At 50.7% G+C, this 23,872-nt stretch overlaps 1 protein-coding gene across 1 annotated transcript; it reads left to right on the forward strand.

Moving 5' to 3' along the window:
• HPS6 (HPS6 biogenesis of lysosomal organelles complex 2 subunit 3) lies at positions 1 to 2,785 on the forward strand. The gene has a single exon (XM_004050005.4). The coding sequence runs from the start codon at positions 224 to 226 to the stop codon at positions 2,549 to 2,551; it is 2,328 nt and encodes a 775-aa protein (XP_004050053.2). The 5' UTR covers positions 1 to 223; the 3' UTR covers positions 2,552 to 2,785.
• Positions 2,786 to 23,872: the final 21,087 nt, after the last annotated feature.

A 23,872-nucleotide genomic window follows, 5' to 3' on the forward strand; every position in this document is an offset into this window, starting at 1 on the left:
GTGGCTCCTCCCCCAGCGGGCGTGTAGTGTCGGCCGGGCGACTGCGGGAGGCATCCCGGAGCCGGCCGGGCGGGGCGGAGTCGACGCTCGGCCCGGCCTCTGCTCACCTCATCCACGGGAGACGGAAGTCTTGGCCCTGCTCCGCTCCCCCGAGAATCGGGCCTCGCCCTGCTGGGCGGCTGGACCTGGGCAAAGCCTGGGCGCGCTCCCGCGCAGCGGCGCCATGAAGCGGTCGGGGACTCTGCGGCTGCTTTCGGACCTGAGCGCCTTCGGCGGCGCGGCGCGGCTCCGGGAGCTGCTGGCCGGGGACTCAGCGGTCCGAGTCCGTGGCAGTCCGGACGGCCGCCACTTGCTGCTCCTGCGACCCCCTGGGGCGGTAGCCCCACAGCTGCTAGTCGCGTCGCGAGGGCCCGGCGCGGAGCTAGAGCGGGCCTGGCCGGCCGGCCAGCCCTCCCCGCTGGACGCCTTCTTCCTGCCGTGGCCAGCGCGGCCGGCGCTGGTGCTGGTGTGGGAGAGTGGCCTGGCCGAGGTGTGGGGCGCGGGCGTGGGGCCTGGCTGGCGGCTGCTGCAGAGCACCGAGCTGTGTCCGGGCGGGGGAGCCCGCGTTGTGGCAGTGGCGGCGCTCCGAGGCCGCCTGGTGTGGTGCGAGGAGCGCCAGGCCCGGGCCGAGGGCCCGTCAGGGTCGCCAGCAGCCGCTTTCAGCCACTGTGTGTGCGTCCGGACTCTGGAGCCCAGCGGGGAAGCTAGCACCAGCCTGGGCCGCACACACGTCCTGCTGCACCACTGCCCTGCCTTCGGGCTGCTGGCCTCCTGCAGACAACTCTTCCTGGTGCCCACTGCCACCACCTGGCCTGGCGTGGCCCACGTTCTACTCATCTGGAGCCCAGGCAAGGGCAAAGTGATGGTGGTTGCCCCACGGCTTGGCCTCTCCTACAGTAAGAGTCTGAATCCTGGACGAGGGGACACATGGGACTTCCGGACCCTGCTCCGAGGCCTTCCTGGGTTGCTGTCCCCCAGGGAGCCACTGGCTGTACACACCTGGGCCCCAACTCCCCAGGGCCTGCTGTTGCTTGACTTCGGGGGCACTGTGAGCCTAGTGCAGTCCCACGGTGGTACCCGGGCTGTGGGTACCCTGCAGGAGGCACCTGTAGGCCCGTGGGGGTCTGCAGCCCTAGGCACATTTCAGGGCACTCTGGCCTGTGTGCTGGGCTCCACATTGGAACTGCTGGACATGGGCAGTGGGCAGCTGCTGGAGAGGAAGGTCCTAAGTACAGACAGGGTACATCTGCTAGAACCGCCAGCCCCCGGCATGGAGGATGAGGAAGAGCTGGAGACCCGAGGGAATCTTCGTCTGCTTTCAGCCTTGGGTCTGTTTTGTGTGGGCTGGGAAGCCCCACAGGGTGTTGAGTTGCCTTCAACCAAGGATCTGGTGTTTGAGGAGGCCTGCGGGTACTACCAGCGGCGGAGCCTGCGGGGTGCCCAGCTCACTCCAGAAGAACTGAGACACAGCAGCACATTCCGGGCACCTCAGGCTCTGGCCTCCATCCTCCAGGGCCACCTGCCCCCATCTGCACTGCTGACCATGTTGAGGACCGAGCTTCGGGATTACCGAGGCTTAGAACAGCTGAAGGCCCAGCTGGTGGCTGGGGATGATGAGGAGGCTGGTTGGACTGAGCTGGCGGAGCAGGAAGTGGCACGCCTGCTGAGGACTGAGTTGATAGGAGACCAGCTAGCCCAGCTCAACACCGTTTTCCAAGCCCTTCCTACAGCAGCCTGGGGTGCCACCCTCAGGGCCCTGCAGCTCCAGCTAGATGGGAATGGCAAGCTGAGGTCCCAAGCACCCCCTGATGTGTGGAAGAAAGTGTTAGGGGGAATAACCGCTGGAAAGGAACCCCCCAATGGAATACTGCCCCCGTTTGAACTCCTGTGCCAATGTCTGTGCCAGCTGGAGCCTCGATGGCTGCCACCCTTTGTGGAGCTGGCACAGCAGCAGGGCGGGCCGGGCTGGGGGGCAGGGGGCCCGGGACTGCCCCTGTATCGCCGAGCCCTGGCAGTGCTAGGTGAGGAGGGGACCAGGCCTGAGGCTCTGGAGCTAGAGCTGCTCTTGAGCAGTGGGCGGCCTAAAGCTGTGCTCCAAGCTGTCGGGCAGCTGGTGCAAAAGGAACAATGGGATCGGGCTCTGGATGCTGGCCTGGCCCTCGGCCCCTCCAGTCCCCTGCTTCGAAGTGAAATCTTCAAACTGCTGCTGGCCGAGTTTGCCCAGCACCGCCGGCTTGATGCTCACCTCCCCCTCCTTTGCCGCCTGTGCCCACCAGAACTGGCTCCAGCTGAGCTCCTGCTTCTACTGAGGACATACCTCCCAGATGAGGTGGGGCCCCCAACCCCGTTCCCTGAGCCTGGAGCAGAGCCCCCTCTCACTGTGGGCTTGCTCAAAGCCCTGCTGGAGCAGACTGGGGCTCAAGGATGGCTGTCGGGCCCAGTTCTAAGCCCATATGAGGACATCCTATGGGACCCCAGCACTCCACCCCCGACTCCACCTCGGGACCTATGACTACCCTTCAGGCATCAGAACACTCAGGGCCTGGAGGCTTGCTTGGGACTGGAGGCTTGCTTGGACAGGTCCTCTGTATCACTGACACAGGAAATCATTTCTAGGACACAGTGATCAGGGAAGGGTGCCTGGGACTTGGAGGGTCCCATGTATGGACCTGTGTATGCAATACTGTTCTGTCATCTGGAGCTATTTTTAAGATGTGTGTGTTAAATATATACATAGTTTAATATATACACAGTTGTGTGTTTTTAAACAGGTACAGGTCTCAGAGGATGCAGGTTATAGAGGGAGTGGTTGGATCTGGATCTTTTGGCTAAAGTCCCCACTTCCAAACATGAAAATAGTTAACATTTATGAGCATTTAATACAAGCCAGGCATTCTACTCATCTTTATATAATCCCTCAGCTAGCTTCTCATAACCCCAGTGGGGAAAGTACTGATGTTATTCCCATTTTACAGGAAATAGAAGTTTAGAAAAATTAAATGACTTGACCAAGTTCATTTGGCTAGAAAGTAGCAACTCAAAGATTGGAGCCACCTCACTGAACAGCCGAGTAGCTCCCACCTGCTTGGGCTTGGATGTACTCCCCATCCCTGGCTCCATGCCGGCTTCCCTGGCCTGCTAAGAGGAGGAGGAGGACTACAGAGCTCCACCCTTCCTTTCCCCAGGACTCCTCTGCTCCGGAGTAGGAACTTTACTGGGCCCTGGGTCCTTGCCTGTCTCCACCAGGATTTCTGAAGCAGCCTCTAGTTTAGGGGAAGATTTGCCACAGACAGGAGAGCTGCCTGCAGAGCTCTCTGGCTCAGTAACAAAATTCACTGGGATCAGAGCTATCTGGAGAGCCCCATATTCCTGCTGACTCTCCCAAGTCAAGAAATAAGAGCGTCTGCAACACAGATCTCTGCTTGTCTGGATGTATTCAACAGGCTCAACTCTGAAGAGGCCTTTGCCCCATGCTCACTTCTACCCAAGTAACCCCTCAGCCTAGCATAGGATAGACCCCTGGTTCTAGCTTAGGTTAGGACCCTGGATGCAGCTACTCAGCATCATCCCCAGTCCCAGATACCCCTTGTCCAGGGTTGGGGCCAAGGTTAGGGCTGCCGCTCAGCTTTGTCCTCAGCTGGGACCTGCAGCTTAGATTCTGGTAGCCTTAACCTGGGCTTAAGGTGGACTCAGGCTAGGACTAGTGAGACTAGGGACAGTTCCTGTCTCTCAGGGGAGAGAAGTAGCTTACTTAGTCTTATCTGTGGCTGGTGTTAACTCTTCAGCCTCATAGAGGTCCTGAGGTGGCTCATCTACATGGCCAAGTCCTGAGGTACCATCTTGGCCTCCTCCAGAACTTAGATGGCCCTTGTCCTGGCCCTCAAGCCAGGCTGCCTACCAATACCTGGAGTCAAGCTACTGTTCTTCCCAGAGGCCCAGGGGTAGGGACAGTTCCAGTCTTGGCCTCCACCTCAGCCCCTTCCTGGTCTGGAAGGAGTTCCTCTTCTTGGTCTTGAAACTGGGCTCATCATGGCTCCTCAATGGGAAGCTGCTTCCTGTTCACGATCCTGCTTAATCATTGTTGCTTCTCAAATCTCCCAAGCCTGAGATTTGGCTTGGTCCTCCTGTGCCCAGGAGAGAAGGAATTCTACTCAGCGGGCCCCTGGGGCATGGGCAAGGGAAGGAAGCCAGGTTTTTCATTAAGGTTGTATGGCTTAAGGAAGTTCCCTGGGACCACCCACTAGTAGGGCCTCCAGATGAAGGCCACCCAGCCCAGCAGCTCTGAGCAGAGCAGGTGGGCTTAGATGGTGACTTTTACCTGCTTTTACAGGCTCGGTGCTTGATCACACTAGCCTTATCCTCCCTTTCAATGTGGAGGGTGCAAGTGATCCCAACTGCATCTCAGGACTTTGGAAACAGCACAGGGATCACCGTGTGACTGAGTTTTAATGGAGTTCCTGAGAGGGTTATCAGACAGAGGTCTCTGAATAGGAGGGTGGAGATCTTAAGCCAAAGTCCTTGGCCTTGAGTACCTGAGAAAGGGGTAAGTTCTGGCATTGATGGGTTTCTTATTTATTTATTTATTTATTTATTTATTTATTTTATTTATTTATTTTTTGAGACGAAGGTTCACTCTTGTTGTCCAGGGTGGAGTGCAATGGTGCGATCTTGACTTACCACAACCTCCACCTCCCGGGTTCAAGCGATTCTCCTGCCTCAGCCTCCTAAGTAGCTGGGATTACAGGCATGCACCACCACACCCAGCTAATTTTGTATTTTTAGTAGAGATGGGGTTTCTCCATGTTGGTCAGGGTGCTCTCGAACTCCTGACCTCAGGTGATCCATCCACCTTGGCCTCCCAAAGTGCTGGGATTACAGGCATGAGCCACCATGCCCAGCTTTTTGCTTCTGTTTTTAAGAGACAGGATCTTGCTATGTTGCCCAGCCTGGAGTGCAATGGCTTATGGGCTCAAGCAATCCTCCTGCCTCAGCCTCCTAAGTAGCTGGAACTACAGACACAGGTCACTATGCCTGGCTTGGTTGCCTTTTTTCTTTTCTTTTTTTTGAGACAATTTCTTGCTATGTTGCCCAGGCTGGACTTGAACCCCTGGACTCGAGCACTCCTCCCACCTCAGCCTCTCAAGTAGCTGGGATTTTAGGAACATGCCACCGCACCCAGCTGTTGAAGGTTTTGAGTGGTGAACAAGGTCTCAGATCCAAGGTCCACAGGCAGGACTGGAGTAGGGGGGTCTGAAGTCCCTGGGAAGGTGAGGGGAGGATCCTAAGCCAGTGGGCAGGAGCATTTCCATAGGTGTGCCTCACCTCAGGAGCTCTCTCAGGTTCACATGGCAGTAAAGCTAGGCACAAGGAGTACTGCACAGTAGTCCCAGCAAGCATCCTGGGTGAAGGCGAGGAAGCAGGGCGCAAGGCTCCTTCAACTGCCTATGTAGCCTCAGGGACCCAAGCCTCCCTTTTTCTTTCTTTTTTTAATTTTTTTTTTTTTTTTTTTTTTTGAGACAGAGTCTCGCTCTGTCTCCCAGGCTGGAGTGCAGTGGCGCTATCTCACCTCACTGCAAGCTCCGCCTCCCAGGTTCACACCATTCTCCTACCTCAGCCTCCTGAGTAGCTGGGACCACAGGTGCCTGCCATCACTCTGGCTTTTTATTTTATTTTATTTTATTTTGTATTTTTAGTAGAGATGGGGTTTCACATGTTAGCCAGGATGGTCTGGATCTCCTGACCTCGTGATCCGCCCACCCTGGCCTCCCAAAGTGCTGGGATTACAGGCATGAGCCACTGCGCCCGGCCTTTCTTTTCTTTTCTTTTTTTTTTTTTGGGGAGGGGATGGAGTCTTGCTTTGTCACCCAGGCTGGAGTGCAATGGCGCAATCTTAGCTCACTGCAACCTCTGCCTCCCAGGTTCAAGCGATTCTCCTTCCTCCCGAGTAGCTGGGACTACAGACGTGCACCACCATGCCCGGTTAATCTTTGTATTTTTAGTAGAGATGGATTTTCACTATGTTGCCCAGGCTGGTCTTGAACTCCTGACCTTGTGATCCGCCCGCCTCGGCCTCCCAAAGTGCTGGGATTACAGGCGTGAGCCACCGCACCCGGCCTATACTGGCTTTCTAATTGGTATCCCTGTCTCCTCAAATCTAACCTTGGTTACCGAGAGTATTGTACACTACAGCAAATCTGATCAAGTTCATCACCTACCCCAACATTCAGAGTAAAGGCCAAACTCCTAAGAAAGCCATCCCTTCCTTTGTGTCTGGCCCTGCCTCTCCAGTCTTCTCTTCCAGTCTTCTCTTTTTTTATACTGTGATTGCCTAGTTATTTGTTCATTTCCCTGATTAGTATACAAGTCCCTTGAAGACACAGACCATGGTTATTTGTATTTTGGTATCCTCAGCATGTATCACAGTGCCAGGTTCATAGTAAGTTTAATTATTATTATTATTATTATTATTATTTTTTGAGACAGAGTTTTGCTTTTGTTACCCAGGCTGGAGGGCAATGGTGTGATCTTGGCTCGTCGCAACCTCTGCCTCCCGGGTTCAAGCGATTCTCCTGCCTCAGCCTCCCAAGTAGCTGGGATTACACTCATGCACAACCATGCCTGGCTAATTTTGTATTTTTAGTAGAGACGGGGTTTCTCCATGTTGGTCAGGCTGGTCTCGAACTCCTGACCTCAGGTGATCCGCCTGCCTCGGCCTCCCAGAGTGCTGGGATTACAGTGTGAGCCACTGCGACCGGCCTAATTATTATTGTGAATGCAGGAACTGACAAGGCCCTATGACCTGGGGTGAAAAGAAGGGATTAAGCTCTGGCCTGTAGAGATTCTCTGGCTCTCTTCCTTTCTTTTCATAAGCCAGACTGACTCTTTGGTTGATCCAGCCCTGAAACTGATGGCAGTAAGTCAGGTGGATCTGAAGGCAGAACCTAGCCACTAAGGACAGTGGCAGGGGTGAAGAAGCCACTGAGCTCGGACCATCTTGGGAGTTGAGGTGGAGGTGAAAGCAATGGACATAACTGGTACTACCCAGTGCCCCCGATCCCCAAACCAGGAGAGTTTGAGAAGGGATAGGAAAGCCTGAGTCAATGAGGTTCCAAGGAAGAGACTGGTGACGGGCTAGTGGAAATTGTGGGTTGAGGTCAAAGGTCTGGAAGATCGATCCCTACGTTGAATATGGCCATCCAGGCTGGGCACTGTGGCTCACGCCTATAATCTCAGCACTTTGGGAGGCTGAGGCAGGCAAATAGATTGAGCCCAGGAGTTCAAAACCAGCTTGGGCAACATGGCAAAATCCTGTCTCTACAAAAAAACAAAAAATTAGCCAGGTATGGTGGAACACGCCTGTCGTCCCAGCTTCTTGGGAGGTTGAGGTGGGAGGATTGCTTGAGCCCAGGAGGTCCAGGCTGCAGTGAGCTGTGATCACACTACTGCACTCCAGTAATAGAGTGAGACCCTGTCTAAAAAAATAAATAAATAAATAAATAATAAGGCCCTCCAGGGGCCATGTTCTTCCTAACCTGTCCTTAGGAAGTGTTCACGTTGTGTAGATGTAGCAGTTTGGTTCACACTGACCCGGGTAATCAGGAAAAGAGGAGAGCCAGAAAGGCGGGAGGAAGGAGCTCTAGATTCCCAGGTCTATAAGGAGCCACCCTGGGCTGGAATGCTTGGCAGCCTTACTGCCCCAGAATGAAGGGGAAAAAGTCCTGAGTGGCTCCACTATGCCACCTCAGTCTCTTCTTAGGCACAGGCTCCCCCTGGTGGTTACTCTTGTCACTGCCAACTCCACCCATTGCCCTCAAACATGCACACTTGCCCATTTTTCAACTAAGGGCTGAGGAAGCCTCTGGATATAGTAAATGGAGCTTCTCTTAGAGCAAGAGAGGAGAAGAGGGAAGGAGAGATTCAAGGAACAGAATTATGAAGAAGGGAAAGGGCCCTGGACTTGTACTAGGATGGTTATCACCCAGAAGAAAGGGGACCTGGGCTGGCAGGATTCTTTGTCTCCAGGATTGGAAGTCTATTCCAGCTACCAACCTGACTTAGATAATTTGGTCCAACTGGGGAGGAAGTTGAGGGCACACAGCAGAGTTTCCTGGGAGGGCATAGCAAGTTCACATTTTATATGAATTTGAAGTACAGGAAGATGCTGGGACTTTTTCAAAATAAATAAAGTCTCACTTAATGCATGAAATGTGAAATAGAGGTGAGCCCCCCCCAATAAAAATATTTTCCAGAATCACAATTTCAGGGCTCACAGACCATGAGAATTATAAGCTTTGCTTACACTATTACTGCATGGGTCCCCATTTCTGCTTTAAATAAAAATTCAGGTGGGGAGAGAGAATAAATCGGGCTGTGAGGTCAGGACTGAGTGCCTAGGGTCACTCCCAGTGGTGGATAGAAGACTTAGAGTGCTTTCTCCTGTAATTCCCAGACAGAGGGCCTGGGCCTGGCTCTGAAGGTCTCTGCACAAGAGCAAGACAGGACAGGAGCAAGAACAAAGGCGAGGAGAGACAGAATCAGAGAGATGAGGAAGAAGATGGGGCTGGACTGGATGCAGAGAATGGAAAGGAGAGATAACAGATGGGCATGGGGAGAGAGGCCTAGGAGGGAGAAACAGGGACATTTGCTCACTGGGGAGCAGAGGAGGCTCTCAGGTATGAATGCTGGGAGGATGAAGGAAGGCACAGAGAGAAGGTCCTTTGGGGCCTGTCACCAGAATTATGGCCAATGCATAAAGCCAATGGGGCAGCTGAGCTAGATCTGGTCTTCCAGAAGTTTCCATTATCTAGAGAATAGAGGAAAAGGGAAGGAGCTGTGATTGGCTGAGGAAAGGGGAATGGTGACCTCCACCAAGAAAGTGGAAGACCCATCTCATCCTGGGCCTCCTGGAGGCCCTGGAGGAGCAAACTGTTCAGGCTTTACATAGATTTCAGGTCCTCAGGCTTTGGCAGCCATTTGGATTCCAAGGTGATATGCAGTCATCTCAAATTCTATTATTTTTGTTTTATTCTGGAGAAAAGTAGGGAAGGTGGGCATTGCCCTTATCCCTAACAGCCCCAGGCAAGCTGTAGGAACAGCCCGGAGCCTCAGAATTGAGGGGCAGGCCTTTCCTACAGAGCCCTGTTGCTGGGGTGGGAAGGCTATTGGGATCCACAGTAGAGGAAGGGAAGGAAGGGTAGACTGAGGGGAGGTATTGGGTCAGGGGGACACAGAGATCCTAGGCCAGGTCCTAGGACAGGGCAGGGGGGATGCTGATCTAGGTATCACTGAGATAGTTGTCCAGATGGGAAATCAAGTGACTGCTTATGACTGACTAGATAAGCTCGTTGTTCTCATAGCTTCTTTGGGATAGTGGAGGGTCAGTGTGGGGTATGGAATTTACAGGGAGCCTAAGGAGTGGGGAGGGACACATCAGCAACCACTTCTTCCCTCCACCATACTGGTCAGACCATAGTGAATTCCCTAGTGAGTAGGTCTCCCCTGCGAATATTGGGAAAGGGAAGGACATAATGTGGCTTTTCTGGGAATAAAGAAAGGGTTGCAGCCAGGTGTGGTGGCTCACACCTGTAATCCCAGCACTTTGGGAGGCCGAGGCGGGTGGATCATGAGGTCAGGAGATGGAGACCATCCTGGCTAACACGGTGAAACCCCATCTCTACTAAAAATACAAAAATTAGCCAGGCGTGTTGGTGGGCACCTGTAGTCCCAGCTACTTGGGAGGCTGAGGCAGAAGAATGGCCTGAACCCAGGAGGCGGAGCCTGCAGTGAGCCGAGATCGTGCCACTGCACTCCAGCCTGGGCGACAGAGCGAGACTCCGTCTCAAAAAAAAAAAAAAAAGAGTTGCTTGGGAAGAAGAGATGGAAATGGCTCCAAAGTGGAAGGTTGGAAGTGGATGGCCAGGAAGCATCAAACCAGAAAAGGGGAGTCAGAAAGAGAGCGAGGATCAGGCATGGTGGCTCACGCTTGTAATCCTAACACTTTGGGAGGCCGAGGTGGGCGGATCGCTTGAGGTCAGGAGTTCAAGACCAGCCTGGGAAACATAGTAAGACCCCCGTCTCCATAAAAAATACAAAAAATCAGCCAGGCATGGTGGTATGCACCTGTAGTCCCAGCTACTCGGGAGTTTGAGGTAGGAGGATCACTTGGGCCTGGCAGGTTGAGGCTGCACTGAATCGAGATCATGCCACTGTAGCCTGGGCGACAGAGCAGGACCTTGTCAGAAAGAGAGAGAGAGAGAGGGAGGGAGGAAAGGAGGGAGGGAACACTGGATTTCCTAAACCTCTGTGGCTTCTCTAATAAATGATAGAGTTTCTCTTTGTAGAATGCAGCACCTTCCCAGGTGGCCCCAGAAAACGTTGAAGGGGTGTGGTTTTGTTTTCATGGCAAATCTAACTGGAGCTGGGAATGGGCTCTTGACCCCATGTTTCTCACTCTGTTAGCCTGTCCATCATCCCCTTAATATCAGCAGTCAGACCCACAAGGGGTAGAAACCTCAGTGCTTGGCATGAGGGAACACCAGAAGAGAACTTGAGGTCCATCCATTTTTCTCTTCTGAATAGTTTTTTGGAATCTAAGCTCCAAGGGGTCAAGGAGGCAGGGGACAGCTGAGGAGTCATCAATAAAACAAAAGGTCTGGGAGCAGTGTAATCCTAGCTACCAAGAGGCTAAGGCAGGAGGATCACTTGAGCCCAGGAGTTTGAGGCTGCAGAGAGCTATGATCTTGCTACTCCAGCCTGAGTGATAGAGCAAGACCTCATCTATTAAAAAAAGAAAAGGCTGGCCGGGAGTGGTGGCTCACGCCTGTAATCCCAGCACTTTGAGAGGCCGAGGCGGGGGGATCACAAGGTCAGGAGATCGACACCATCCTGGCCAACACGGTGAAACCCCATCTCTACTAAAAATACAAAAATTAGCTGGGCATGGTGGCATGTGCCTGTAATCCCAACTACTTGGGAGGCTGAGGTAGGAGAATCGCTTGAACCTGGAATGAGAGGTTGCAGTGACCAGAGACTATACAACTGCACTCCAGCATGGGCAACAGAATGAGACTCCGTCTCAAAAAATAAAATAAAATAAAAATAAAAATAAAAAAAGAAAAGAAAAAGAAAACAAAAGAGCAGCAGATCTCAGTCAGTTGCAAGTCTGCCCTGTGCCTCCCAGCTCTGTTGCCTAGCTTCAGTTGCCCATCATAGCCTGTCAAGCCCTGGTCATCCCTTTTCTTTCCTCACATCTATCCCAGGTCAGTGCTCATATCCCTGTCTCTCAAAGGGATGGATTCTGAACTTGTGCATATTAATAGTAAAATCCACAGAGTCTATCAGTACACCAAATTTCTTTTTTTTTTTTTTGAGATGGAATCTTGCTGTCACTCAGGCTAGAGTGCAGTGGCGCGATCTCAGCTCACTGCAACCTCTGCTTCCCGGGTTCAAGTGATTCTCCTGCCTCAGCCTCCAAAGTAGCTGGGATTACAGGCGCGCAGCCACCACGCCTGGCTAATTTTTGTATTTTTAGTAGAGACAGGGTTTCTCTATGTTGACGAGGCTGGTCTCGAACTCCTTACCTCAGGTGATCCCACCCTCCTTGGCCTCCCAAAGTGCTGGAATTACAGGGATGAGCCACCACATCTGGCCCCAATTTTTTTTTTTTAAATGATATGGAGCCTCGCTTTGTCACCAGGCTGGAGTGCAGTGGCCTGATCTTGGCTCACTGCAACCTCCACCTCCTGGGTTCAAGCAATTCCCCTGCCTCAGCCTCCCAAGTAGCTGGAACTACAGGCGTGTGCCACCATACCCGCTAATTTTTTTTGTATTTTAGTACGGATGGGGTTTCACCATGTTGGCCAAGATGGTCTCCATCTCATGACCTTGTGATCCTTCTGCCTTGGCCTCCCAAAGTGCTGGGATTACAGGAGTGAGCCACCATGCCTGGCCAAATTTCTTAAAATGTGAATTCAGCAAATCTTCTGTTTCATCAATTCTGTTGACATCCCAATGTCTTCCAGCTGCGTATTCACAATGATGGGGGCAGATGGTAGAAATGGGATGGTAATGTAAAAGTGGGATCTGGAGCTCAGAAGATACCCCCATCCCATACCTACTACAACATCTGTGCCTTCTTGTTCACTATTTTTGGGGTACCATAGAGAGACTACGGGTCCCCTGATAATATCGCAATTTTCTCTAACCCCAACTCCATGGGACTGATTATAGGAAAAGGGAGATTGGAGGTCAGCCCTACTAAGACCTCCTTGGACTGAGATTCTTTAGTCTTTGTGGCTCTCCTATAAATATTTCCTTAAGGGGTCTGTTCCCGCATGGGGCTGAGGAAATACAGAGGTGAGAATAACAAATTAGGACCAGGCACGGAGGCTCCCGCCTGTAATCCCAGCACTTTGGGAGGCCGAGGCAGGCAGATCACCTGAGGTCAGGAGTTTGAGACCAGCCTGACCAACATGATGAAACCCCCTCTCTACTAAAAATACAAAAATTAGCCAGGTGTGGTGGCGGGTGCCTGTAATCCCAGCTACTTGGGAGGCTGAGCCAGGAGAATCACTTGAACCCGGGAGGCAGAGATTGCAGTGAGCCGAGATCACGCCACTGCACTCCAGCCTGGGCGACAGAGCAAGATTCCGTCTCAAGAAAAATAAATAAATAAATAAATAAATAAATAACCAATTGGAAGAAGCTCAAATGCAGTCATGTCTGAGGCAAGGAGGACATGAACAGTTGCCCTGCTTGGTGTCTTCAAGCCAGGACTAAGAGGAGAGGAGAAAGAGCCACACTACTGGCTGCCCTTTCATTCTAGAGACCAGGGCTGGCAGAAGTTTCCTAGATTTCCTAAATTTTCACACCTTCCCCCAGACTAGTGACTTGGTAACCTTGGGTCTCTTTCCCCACAATGATCAACTGTAAAATCCTTCAAAGGAAAAGGTACCATGTAGTTTTCTTTAGGAAGATGTGAACAGGGAAGCAAATAAGTGTGGGGAGAGCCGAGGAGATGGTACCCCCCTCAGCTTCCAATCTAGAGGAATGAGGAGTCCCAGGGATTGAGTAAGTAGACAGTAAGCAGGCTGAGGCTCTTGCAGCTTGTAGGAAGGAAGAAAGAGGCTGCAGATTATAAATTTGGATATTATATGGCTCCCAGTTCAGGAAAAAAATCCCCAGAGTCGTTGGGCACAGTGGCTCATACTTGTAATCTCAGCAGTTTGGGAGGTCGAGGCAGGAAGATCACTTAAGCTCAGGAGTATGAGACCAGCCTGGGCAACATAGTGAGACCTTGTCTCTATGAAAAGTAAAAAAAAAATTAGCCGGGCGTGGTGGTGCACACCTATAGTCCCAGCTACTCGGGAGGCTGAGGTGGATTGCTTGAGCCCAGGAGGTCAAGGCTACAGTGAGCTGTGATTGCACCACTGTACTCCGGCCTGGGTGACAGGGAGAGACCCTGCCTCAAAAAAAAAAAAAAAGAAAGAAAGAAAAGGGAAGGGGAGGGGAGGGGAGAGGAATCGCCAGAGTGGAAAGAAAAGGAACCCAGCTGAATGGCCTTGTCCTTGTAAGATAGGAGAAAACAGTGTTCAGGGAGCTAGCTTGAATTGACAGAAGGATCTTCCTAGGGGTTTAACCCTGATGGCTTCCCCACCCATATTGGGACACCTCCCATCCTAGAGAACAGTCCCATTTTGTTGTTGATCACATGGAGGTTCATTTTCAAAAAGGTATTCAACAATGATACCTGTTCTTTTACATCTGGGAGCTGAGGAAAGTAAAAAAATTAAAAAAAAAAAAAAAGATGGACAAGGCTGGGTGCGGTGGCTCACACCTATAATCTCAGCACTTTGGGAGGCAGGAAAATCACTTGAACCAGGGAGGCAGAGGTTGCAGTGAACCGAGATCACGCCACTGCACTCCAGCCTGGACGACAGAGCAAGACTCCATCTCCACACACACACACACACACACACACACACACACACACACAAATATATATATATGTGGGCAAAGATTAGGACGAGGTGTCTGGCTTGCCTCACTTGCCTTGTCAAGGCAGAACCAACCCCTCCAAATTCTGACATGAATGCCCTTACTCTTCCAAATCCTGACCAATGTCCTCGCATTGTTCTGTAGAGAATAGTGGTCTGGATGTTTGCCAGTGCTGACCGTTCCTTGTCATCAACATTTGTGGGCCTGTCTCTTTTTTTTTTTTTTTTAAATAGAGATAGGGTTTCACCGTGTTGCCCAGGCTGGTCTCCAACTCCTGGGCTCAAGCAGTCCTCCACTGGGATTACAGGTGTGAGCCACCACACTCAGCCCTATCTCAATTTAAAGGCTCCTGAGGACGAGGCTGCGAATCAAGGTCTTCCTTGTCATACAAGGGCTTCTTAAAGTAGGGGCAGATTTCACCTCTAAGACTAGAGGACTCTCCAAGAGTGGGGTTAGGTCTCTCCCATCAAACTGGAGGCTCCTTGTTACAAACCAAGTTGTGACTCCCAAAAGGCATCCACCTAGAACCTCAGAATGTGACTTTATTTGGAATAAGGGTATTTGCAGATGTAATTAAAGTGAGGATCTCAAGAGAAGATCATTCTAGATTAAGAAGAGCCCTAAATCCAATAATGAGTATTTCTTTTCTTTTTTTTTTAATTTCTTCTTTTTGGAGATGGAGTCTTGCTCTGTTGCCCAGGCTGGAGTAGTGCAGTGGCACGATCTCAGCTCACTGCAACCTCCGCCTCCCAGGGTCAAGCAATGCTCCTGCTTCAGTCTCCTGAGTAGGTGGAATTACAGGTGACGGCCACCACATCCAGCTAATTTTTTTTTTTTTTTTTTTTTTGGCAGTGTCTCACTCTGTCACCAGGCTGGAGTGCAGTGGCGCAATCTCGGCTCACTGCAACCTCCGCCTCCTGGGTTCAAGCGATTCTCCTGCCTCAGCCTCCCGAGTAGCTGGAATGCTGGAATGATAGGCATGCACTACCACACCCAGCTAATTTTTGTATTTTTAGTAGAGATGGGGTTTCTCAATGTTGGCCAGGATGGTCTTGATCTCCTGACCTGGTGATCTGCCCTCCTGGGCCTCCCAAAGTGCTGGGATTACAGGTGTGAGCCACTGTGCCCAGCCTAGTTTTTGTATTTTTAGTAGAGATGGGGTTTCACCTTGTTGGCCAGGCTGGTCTTGAACTCCTAAACTCAAGTGATCTGCCTACCTCAGCCTCCCAAACTGCTGGGATTACAGGTGTGAGCCACTGTGCCCAGCCCCAATAATGAATATTTCTAATAAGACAGAAAAGAAGAAAACACAGAGACACAGAAGGAGAAAGCCATGTGAAGGCAGAGGCAGAGACAGAGACTGGAGCGATGGGTCTACAAGCCAAAAACACCAAGAATTGCTGACAGCCACCAGAAGCTGGGAAAGTGGCATGAGGCGGATTCTCTCCTGGAGCCTCCCGAACAAACCTGCACTACTGACACCTTGGTTTGGGACTTCTGGCCTCCAGAACTGTGAGAAAATTTCTGTTGCTATAAACCAAGTGTGTGGTAATTTGTTATAGCAGCCCAAATAAATGCATCTACTGTACAAGAGTGAGGTCTCCCTCATAACTGCAGCTCCCTAAGGAGGGATGGATATTATATCTTGGGTAAAGGCTGTCTTTTGTGGGTCAGACTCAGGATGCCAGGGAAAGGCTGAGAGTCTCAGGAGGGCCTTCACCAGGCTCAGACTGAGGTTGAGCTTTAGGCTGTGAATTTGCAGTTCCTGGCCGAGCTCCCTTACTTGCCCAGGGTAGCCTGGATGTTGCTGCCCTGTGTCGGAAGCTCTTGGTCCAGCTGGTCCCTCTCCATAGTGAGCTGAAGGGCAAGGTCCCTGATGCTCTGCAGAACCTTTTCAAAGCTTTGGTTGCTAGGAAAGGAGTCAAGAACAATAAATGGAATATAGATCCTGGCATTGACAGTGGAAAGATGACTTGGCTTTGACTCCAGCCCAAGGAGGCACTGCTCTGCCAGGCCAAGCTGGAGCCACAATCTTGGAGACTCTTTGGATAACTTCCATCCTCCCCCCTAACACACTGAAGAGCATTTCATACCTCAAAGCACCTCCCTGTCAGTCACTTCATCTGATCCTCCTATCCCTGAAGCCCACAGGGCAGGGGTTATGATGCTCAGATTACAGATGAGAAAACTAAGCTACAAACAGCACACTGGCTCCTTGGCTAGCAGATGAGAGAGCTGGGACTAGAAAGAAGATGGGTCTGCAGGCTTAAGGCCAGAACCTTTCCCCATGGACTCCTCTCAGCTGCAGAATAGGACCCCAGCCATGGCTGGACTGCCATAGCTGCAAAATTTTTTTTTTGTTTTTTTTTGAGACAGAGTTTCGCTCTTTTTGCCCAGGCTGGAGTGCAATGGCACGATCTCGGCTCACTGCAACCTCCGCTTCCTGGTTCAAGCAAGACTCCTGCCTCAGCCTCCTGAGTAGCTGGGATTACAGGCATGTGCCACCATGCCCAGCTAATTTTGTATTTTCAGTAGAGACGGGGTTTCTCCATATTGGTCAGGCTGGTCTCGAACTCCTGACCTTAGGTGATCCACCCGCCTTGGCCTCCCAAAGTGCTGGGATTACAGGCATGAGCCACTGTGCCCGGCCTAGCTGCGTAATTTTAACTTTGGACTTGGGGAAAGCAGATGTGTGACCAAAGGACTGAGAGCATTACAAGTTAGAAAGCAAAGGAAGTGTATGTAAAATTATATCCTTCCATTTTATGACTGTCTTCGCTTCTTGAAGGAAGCTCAGCTGCCCACTCAGGCCTGGGGCATTTCTGCATGCTGCTGACCTGTTTGGATTGCATTCTGAACTGTTAGTAGTGTACCTAGAGGCTCACTGGATAAGAATTCATGAGAATTTAATTCCTCCTTCACCACCTATTGGCTGTGTAACCTTAGGTAATTTTCTTAACCTCTCTGTATAACCACATCAGACCAATCTCGTCCAACTTAATTAATTAATTAATTTTTATTTATTTATTTATTTATTTTTTTTGAGATGGAGTCTTGCTGTCGCCCAGGCTGGAGTGCAGTGGCATGATCTCCACTCGCTGCAACCTCTGCCTCCCGGGTTCATGCCATTCTCCTGCCTCAGCCTCCCAAGTAGCTGGGACTACAGGTGCCCGCCACCATACCCAGCTAATTTTTTGTATTTTTTAGTAGAGATGGGGTTTCACCATATTAGCCAGGATGGTCTCGATCTCCTGACCTCATGATCCACCTGCCTCAGCCTCCCAAAGTGCTGGGATTACAAGCATGAGCCACTGCGCCTGGCCAACTTTATTTTTTATGAGACAGGGTCTCACTTGTCGCCCAGGCTGGAGTGCAGTGGCTTGATCACTGCTCACTGCAGCCTCGACTTTCACATCTCAAGCGATCCTCCTGCCTCAGCCCCCCAAGTAGCTGGGACTACAGATGCACACCACCATACCTGGCCAGTTTTTGTAGAGACAGGGTTTCGCCATGTTGCCCAGGCTAGTCTGGAACTCCTGGGCTCAAGCAATCCATTTGCCTTGGCCTTCCAAAGTTCTGAGATTACAAGCGGGAGCCACCACTCCCACTGCACCTAGCCTGGTCCAACTTTTATGTAACAAAGTTGCGAGTTGTTTTTCAGTTGCCACGGACCCCAGGTTGAAGATCATGTAAACTGAGCATGACCAGATGATCCAAGCATGCAGCCAATGGTGGAACCTAAGTGCTCAGATCAAGGAGCAGGGACTGAATTAAGAGGTGGACACCATGGCGGGATCCAAGATTCAGTAAGATGGAGCCCTGGCATCACCCCATGGCAGGATCCAGTCAGATCCTGCCTCCTGGCATCTCCTCATCAAAAGATCCAATCAGTTCTTACCTTCTTATCCTATGTTTATAAAACCTGACCCATCCCCCAGCTCAGGGAGACAGATTTGAGAGTTTCTTCCTGTCTCCTTTCCAGTTGACTTGCAATTAACTTTTCTCACTGCAAAAACTTGATGCTTTGGTGTTTGGCTTTCCATTGCACGTGGGCAAATGAACCCAGTTTGGTTCAGTGACATCTGAGCTTCAATTTCCTCAGCCACAAAAAAATGAAAGATAAGAATAGTATTTTACAGGACAGTCTTAAGGATTAAAAGAGAGAATAAATGTGGAGAAAATTATTTGTAAGCTTATAAGTTCTTTACATATCAGTTGGAGACATTAATAGGATTTTTAGGGGTTGCTAAAATCAGTCTCTTTATTTTTATTTTAGTTAGTTATTTTAGAGACAGGGTCTTGCTCTGTCACCTAGGCTATGGTGCAGTGGTGTGATCATAGCTCATTGCAACCTCGAACTCCTAGGTTCAAGCAATTCTCCTGCTTCAGCCTCCCAAGTAGCTGGGACTATAAGCACTTGCCACTATGCCAAACTAATTTTTATTTTGTGTAGAAACAGGATCTTATCATGTTGCCCAGGCTGCTCTCAAACATCTGGCTTCAAATGATCCTTCCACCTCAGCCTCCCAAAGTGCTGGGATTATAGGCATGGTGACCACACTCGGCTTTTTTTTTTTTTTTTTTTTTGGTGGGGGTGGGGTGTCTTTTTTAATTGAAAAGCTAACAAATTTTCCAAGTCCATTTCTCCAAAAAAACCCACAAACTGTGTAGTAACTGAGTCTCTCAGCAATATACTCAAAGCTAAGAGGATTTTTTTTTAAAGTCCTCAGATGCAATTAAGGAAAGCCCTGCTACATACAGGTTAATCAATATCAGTAATACCCCTTGACTCTAGGAGGCTGGAAGATATCCTAGTAACCCCACTCACATCAATTGTTTCAAGTAGCCTTTTTCCAGTTTCCAACTCATGAGTAAAGATAATATTTTGTGGCTAGGTGTGGTGGCTCACACCTGTCATCTTAGCACTTTGGGAGGTGAAAGTGGGCAGATCACTTGAGCCCAGGAGTTCAAGACCAGCCTGGGCAACGTGGCAAAACCCTATCTGAACAAAAATTACAAAATTTCGGCAGTTGTGGTGGTGTGCACCTGTAGTCCCAGCTACTCGGGAGGATGAGGTGGGAGGATCATCTGAGCCCAGGAGGTCGAGGCTACAGTGAGCCAAGATGGTGCCATTACACTCCAGCCTGAGTGACAGAGTGAGTCCCTGTCTCGGAAAAAAAAAAAAAAAAAAAAAAAGGCCAGGTGGCTCACACCTGTAATCCCAGCACTTTGGGAGGCTGAGGCGGGCGGATCATGAGGTCAGGAGATCGAGACCATCTTGGCTAATGCGGTGAAACCCCGTCTCTACTAAAAAAATACAAAAATTAGCCGGGCATAGTGGCGGACACCTGTAGTCCCAGCTACTCAGGAGGCTGAGGCAGGAGAATGGCGTGAACTCGGGAGGCAGAGCTTGCAGTGAGCCGAGATTGCGCCACGGCACTCCAGCCTGGGTGACAGAGCGAGACTCCGTCTCAAAAAAAAAAAAAAAAAAAAAAAGAAGATAATTGTTTTAAATTCTATTTCAGAAAATGTTTTGCAAGTTGTTTTACTTACAATGCCAACTTTTTTTTTTTTTTTTTTTTTTGAGATGGAGTTTCGCTCTTGTTGCCCAAGCTGGAGTACAATGGCGTGATCTTGGCTCACTGCAACCTCCACCTCCCAGGTTCAAGCAATTCTCCTGCCTCAGCCTCCCGCGTAGCTGGGATTACAGGTGCATGCCACCACGCCTGGCTAATTTTTTGTATTTTTAGTAGAAACGGGGTTTTACCATGTTAGCCCACCTGGTCTCAAACTCCTGAGCTCAGGTGATAAGCCAGCCTTGGCCTCCCAAAGTGCTGGGATTACAGGCATGAGCCACCACGCCCGGCCTACAATGCCAACTTTTAAAAAGGTGACTAAAGTTAACTGGACAATCAACTAGGCAGGCATCACTTTACAAAAAAGGGGGAAAGCCCAAAATGCCACTTTCTTTAGAGAACCCACATTTCAGTTTTATGCATAGCAAAGAAGACAGGAACTTTCTATCATACTGGAAGAAACTCAGCCATAGGTTTGGAATCTGTACTCAAACGATGCATGCAATGAGCACAATATTCTGCTGGTATAATTGATTTGCAGTTGCATTTGTCTACTGTTTGTCTAATATTCATGATTATAAACAGCAGTGCAACTTGTATTTGAAACAATCCTTACAGTGCTACAGAGTCAGGTGCAACATCTGACTTCTCTTCACATCACTGGTTCTCTTTGTGTGCCTGGGCTTCCTGCTTTTCAGTAATGTCATTTTTGATGTTGAAATTCTTGCAGATCTCCTCAGGAGCTTTCCCCTTGATAGTATTGGCAATGGTCTTGCATGTAATACCAAGCAAACCTTTGATGTCTCAGGAGTTTGCAGCCAGAATAAATTCAAAAAGTGTTCCTTGGTCAACTTTCAGGAATTCCTGGTCCCAAACAGAGATATCATCTGTTCGCTTTTCTTTATTCTCATTATCCTCAGAAGGAGGAGGGCCGTCCTTGTCATGTGCAGAGGGCCAGTGCAATCGCTCATGCCTGTAATCCCAGCACTTTGGTAGGTTGAGGAGGGAGGATCTCTTGAGCCTAGGAGTTGGGGACCAGCCTGGGCAACATGACAAAACTCCGTCTCTACAAAAAAATACAAAAATTAGCCAGGTATGGTGGCACACGCCTGTAGACCCAGCTACTTGGGAGGCTGAGGTAGGAGGATCACTTGAGCTCAGGAGGTCGAGGCTGCAGTGAGCTGTGAACGTGCCACTGGACTCCAGCCTGGTGATGGAGTGAGACCCTGTTTCAAAAACAACAATAACAAAAAAAAAAAAAAGTGAGGCTGGGTGTGGTGGCTCACTCCTGTAATCCCAGCACTTTGGGAGGCCAAGACAGGAAAATCCTTTGAGGACAGTAGTTCAAGACCAGCTTGGGCAACATAATGCCACCCCACCCCTGCAACCAAAAACAAAACAAGGAGAACAACAGGTGGAACATCTACAAGAAGATAAGGAGAGCTCTGTTTGCAGGTCCGGCTTCTAGAGGCCACGGCTGCCACTTCCCCTCCCTACCCTGCACACCCAGGAAGGAGGACATATGAGCAGTTACCCAGATGTCTAACTGAAGCCCAAGACAACATTCCCCACTGTGCCGCTCCCAGGTCTTGAAAGATAAGGCTGGCTACCTGATGTGCTGATGTGCCTGGTGTTTGCCTTCATTGTTCCTTTGGTGCTCTTTTTTTATTTTTTAATTTTTAATTTTTTTTTTGAGACGGAGTCTCGCTGTGTGGTCCAGGCTGGAGTGCAGTGGTGTGATCTCGGCTCACTGCAAGCTCCACCTTTCCGGTTCACGCCATTCTCCTGCCTCAGCCTCCCAAGTAGCTGGGACTACAGGCGCCGCCACCATGCCCAGCTAATTTTTTTTGTATTTTTAGTAGAGACGGGGTTTCACCATGTTGGCCAGGATGGTCTCGATCTCCTCACCTCGTGATCCGCCCGCCTAGGCCTCCCAAAGTGCTGGGATTACAGGCGTGAGCCACCGCGCCCGGCCAGTGCTCTTTTTTTTTTTTTTTTTTTTGAGATGGAGTCTCGCTCTGTCGCCCAGGGTAGAGTGCAGTGGCGCCATCTTGGCTCACTGCAGCTCCGCCTCCCGGGTTCACGCCATTCTCCTGCCTCAGCCTCCCGAGTAGCTGGGACTACAGGCGCCCGCCACCACGCCCGGCTAATTTCTTTTTTTTGTATTTTTGGTAGAGACGGAGTTTCACCGTGTTAGCCAGTAGGGTCTCGATCTCCTGACCTTGTGATCTGCCCCCCTCAGCGTCCCAAAGTGTTGGGATTACAGGCGTGAGCCACCGTGCCGACCTTTCTTTTTTTTTTCTTTTGAGACAAGTATCATTCTGTTGCCCAAGCTGGAGTGCAGGGTGTGATCAAGGCTCACTGCAGCCTTGACCTCCTGGGCTCAAGCGATCCTCCCACCTCAGCCTCTAGAGTAGCTGGGACTACAGGCATGCACCACTGTGCTCTGCTTATTTATTTATTTATTTATTTATTTATTTATTTATTTATTTATTGAGACGGAGTCTTGCTCTGTCTCGCAGGCTGGAGTGCAGTGGCACGATTTCGGCTCACTGCAGCCTCCGCATCCCGGGTTCCAGCAATTCTCCTGCCTCAGCCTCCTGGGTAGCTGGGATTACAGGCGCATGCCACCACGCCCAGCTAATTTTTGTATTTTTAGTAGAGATGGGGTTTCACCATGTTGGCCAGGCTGGTCTCGAACTCCTGACCTCTGGTGATCCGCCTGCCTCGGCCTCCCAAAGTGCTGGAATTACAGGCGTGAGCCACTGTGCCTGTCCCTTGCCCTGCTTATTAAAACAATGTATTTATTTATTTATCTTTTGTAGAGATGAGGTCTCACTATGTTGCCCAGGCTGTCTTGAATTCCTGGGCTCGAGAGATCCTCCTGCCTCACCTTTCAAAATGCTGGAATTATAGACATGAGGTACTGCAGCCAGCCTTTGCTCTGCTGCTCTTCCTGTCCAGCCTCAGCTGTCTGGCTGCTACCTGTGCAGGTTCTGCAGGGGCTGTGTGTTCCCTCAGCCCATTTCCCAGCACCACCTGCCTGCTTGCTTCCTGCTGGTCATGACTGGGCTCCTGCTATACGTTAGCCTTCCCCTACCCAGAGCCCACCCCTCCTCTCTAAAAACTGATCCCTCAGGCCAGGAGCCACCTCTGGTCTCCTCAGGAAGATCCTAACCTGTAACCCCTCCATACCTTGTGAGTCTTGTTCCCCGCTTGGGCTATCCTTGCCCCATTCCTCTGAGAACCATTCCCTTTCATTACCCAGTACTCCCCAAATCCAATCCTGCCCATACTCTGCCTCCTCTCTCATCTGCCCCGATCCCTCTTCCATTTTCCTCTCTCCCATCCTTGACTCCTTCACCTCCATCATCCTGTCCTAACTTCCCGCCCTCCACTTGTCCCTTACCCCATTTTCCTCTCCTGACTCTACTCTTCTCCCCATTCTGACCCAGCCTTGAGTTCCCTAAGCCCCTCCCTCCTGCCTTATTTCCCCATAGACTGGAACATCTGCTGCTTCATAAGCAATGGGGAGCTGTATGAGGCCATTTTCTACAGCGGCCTTTTCCTCAGGAACAACACATATGACCTTCACTCCTTCCTTAAGTTCATCCTCTAGGTGTAGAGGGGGACTTGACTCTTCCTCCACCCCTGGGAATTTCCCTCTGTTCCCCAGCTCAGCTCTACTCATACCCCCATTCCAGAATCCCGGTCTCCCAGAGCGCCTGGGTTCACACCCGCAGGAGTGTCAGATTCTAGACGTCACAGTCCCAGGAACCAGACCCCAGCCCACCCAATCTCATTTCTCTATCCCTGCTCCCTAGGGGATTATTTCTGGGCAGAAAACCTCTCCTTTCAAACTTTCCCTTACTCCTAGTATACAAACACTATCTTTGGATGGAAGCCCATCAGAAAAATCCAATCCAACCTGCTGGGTGAGGTGGAACTAGTCTCCAGTGGGACCGGAAAGGGTGGTGCTCTCCTGATGGTTCATCTTTATCCTGTCTCCCCCAGACTTTAGCCCTCACCGAGGATCAACAGATGGGATTGTCCTCCATGGGCCTCAAAAATTCATGCTGGGCCGGGCACGGTGGCTCATGCCTGTAATCCCGGCACTTTGAGAGGCCAAGGCGGGCAGATCACTTGAGATCGGGAGTTCCAGACCAGCCTGGCCAACAAGGTGAAACCCTGTCTCTACTAAAAATACAAAAAAATTAGCCGGGTGTGGTGACAGGTGCCTGTAGTCCCAGCTACTAGGGAGG

Source organism: Gorilla gorilla, chromosome 8 (genome assembly GCF_029281585.2).
Source record: "Gorilla gorilla gorilla isolate KB3781 chromosome 8, NHGRI_mGorGor1-v2.1_pri, whole genome shotgun sequence".
Classification (NCBI taxonomy): domain Eukaryota; kingdom Metazoa; phylum Chordata; class Mammalia; order Primates; family Hominidae; genus Gorilla; species Gorilla gorilla.

Bases quoted from the DNA above. Each gene is read 5' to 3' on its own strand.
- HPS6 (XM_004050005.4), top strand. From the start codon at position 224: ATGAAGCGGTCGGGGACTCTGCGGCTGCTTTCGGACCTGAGCGCCTTC.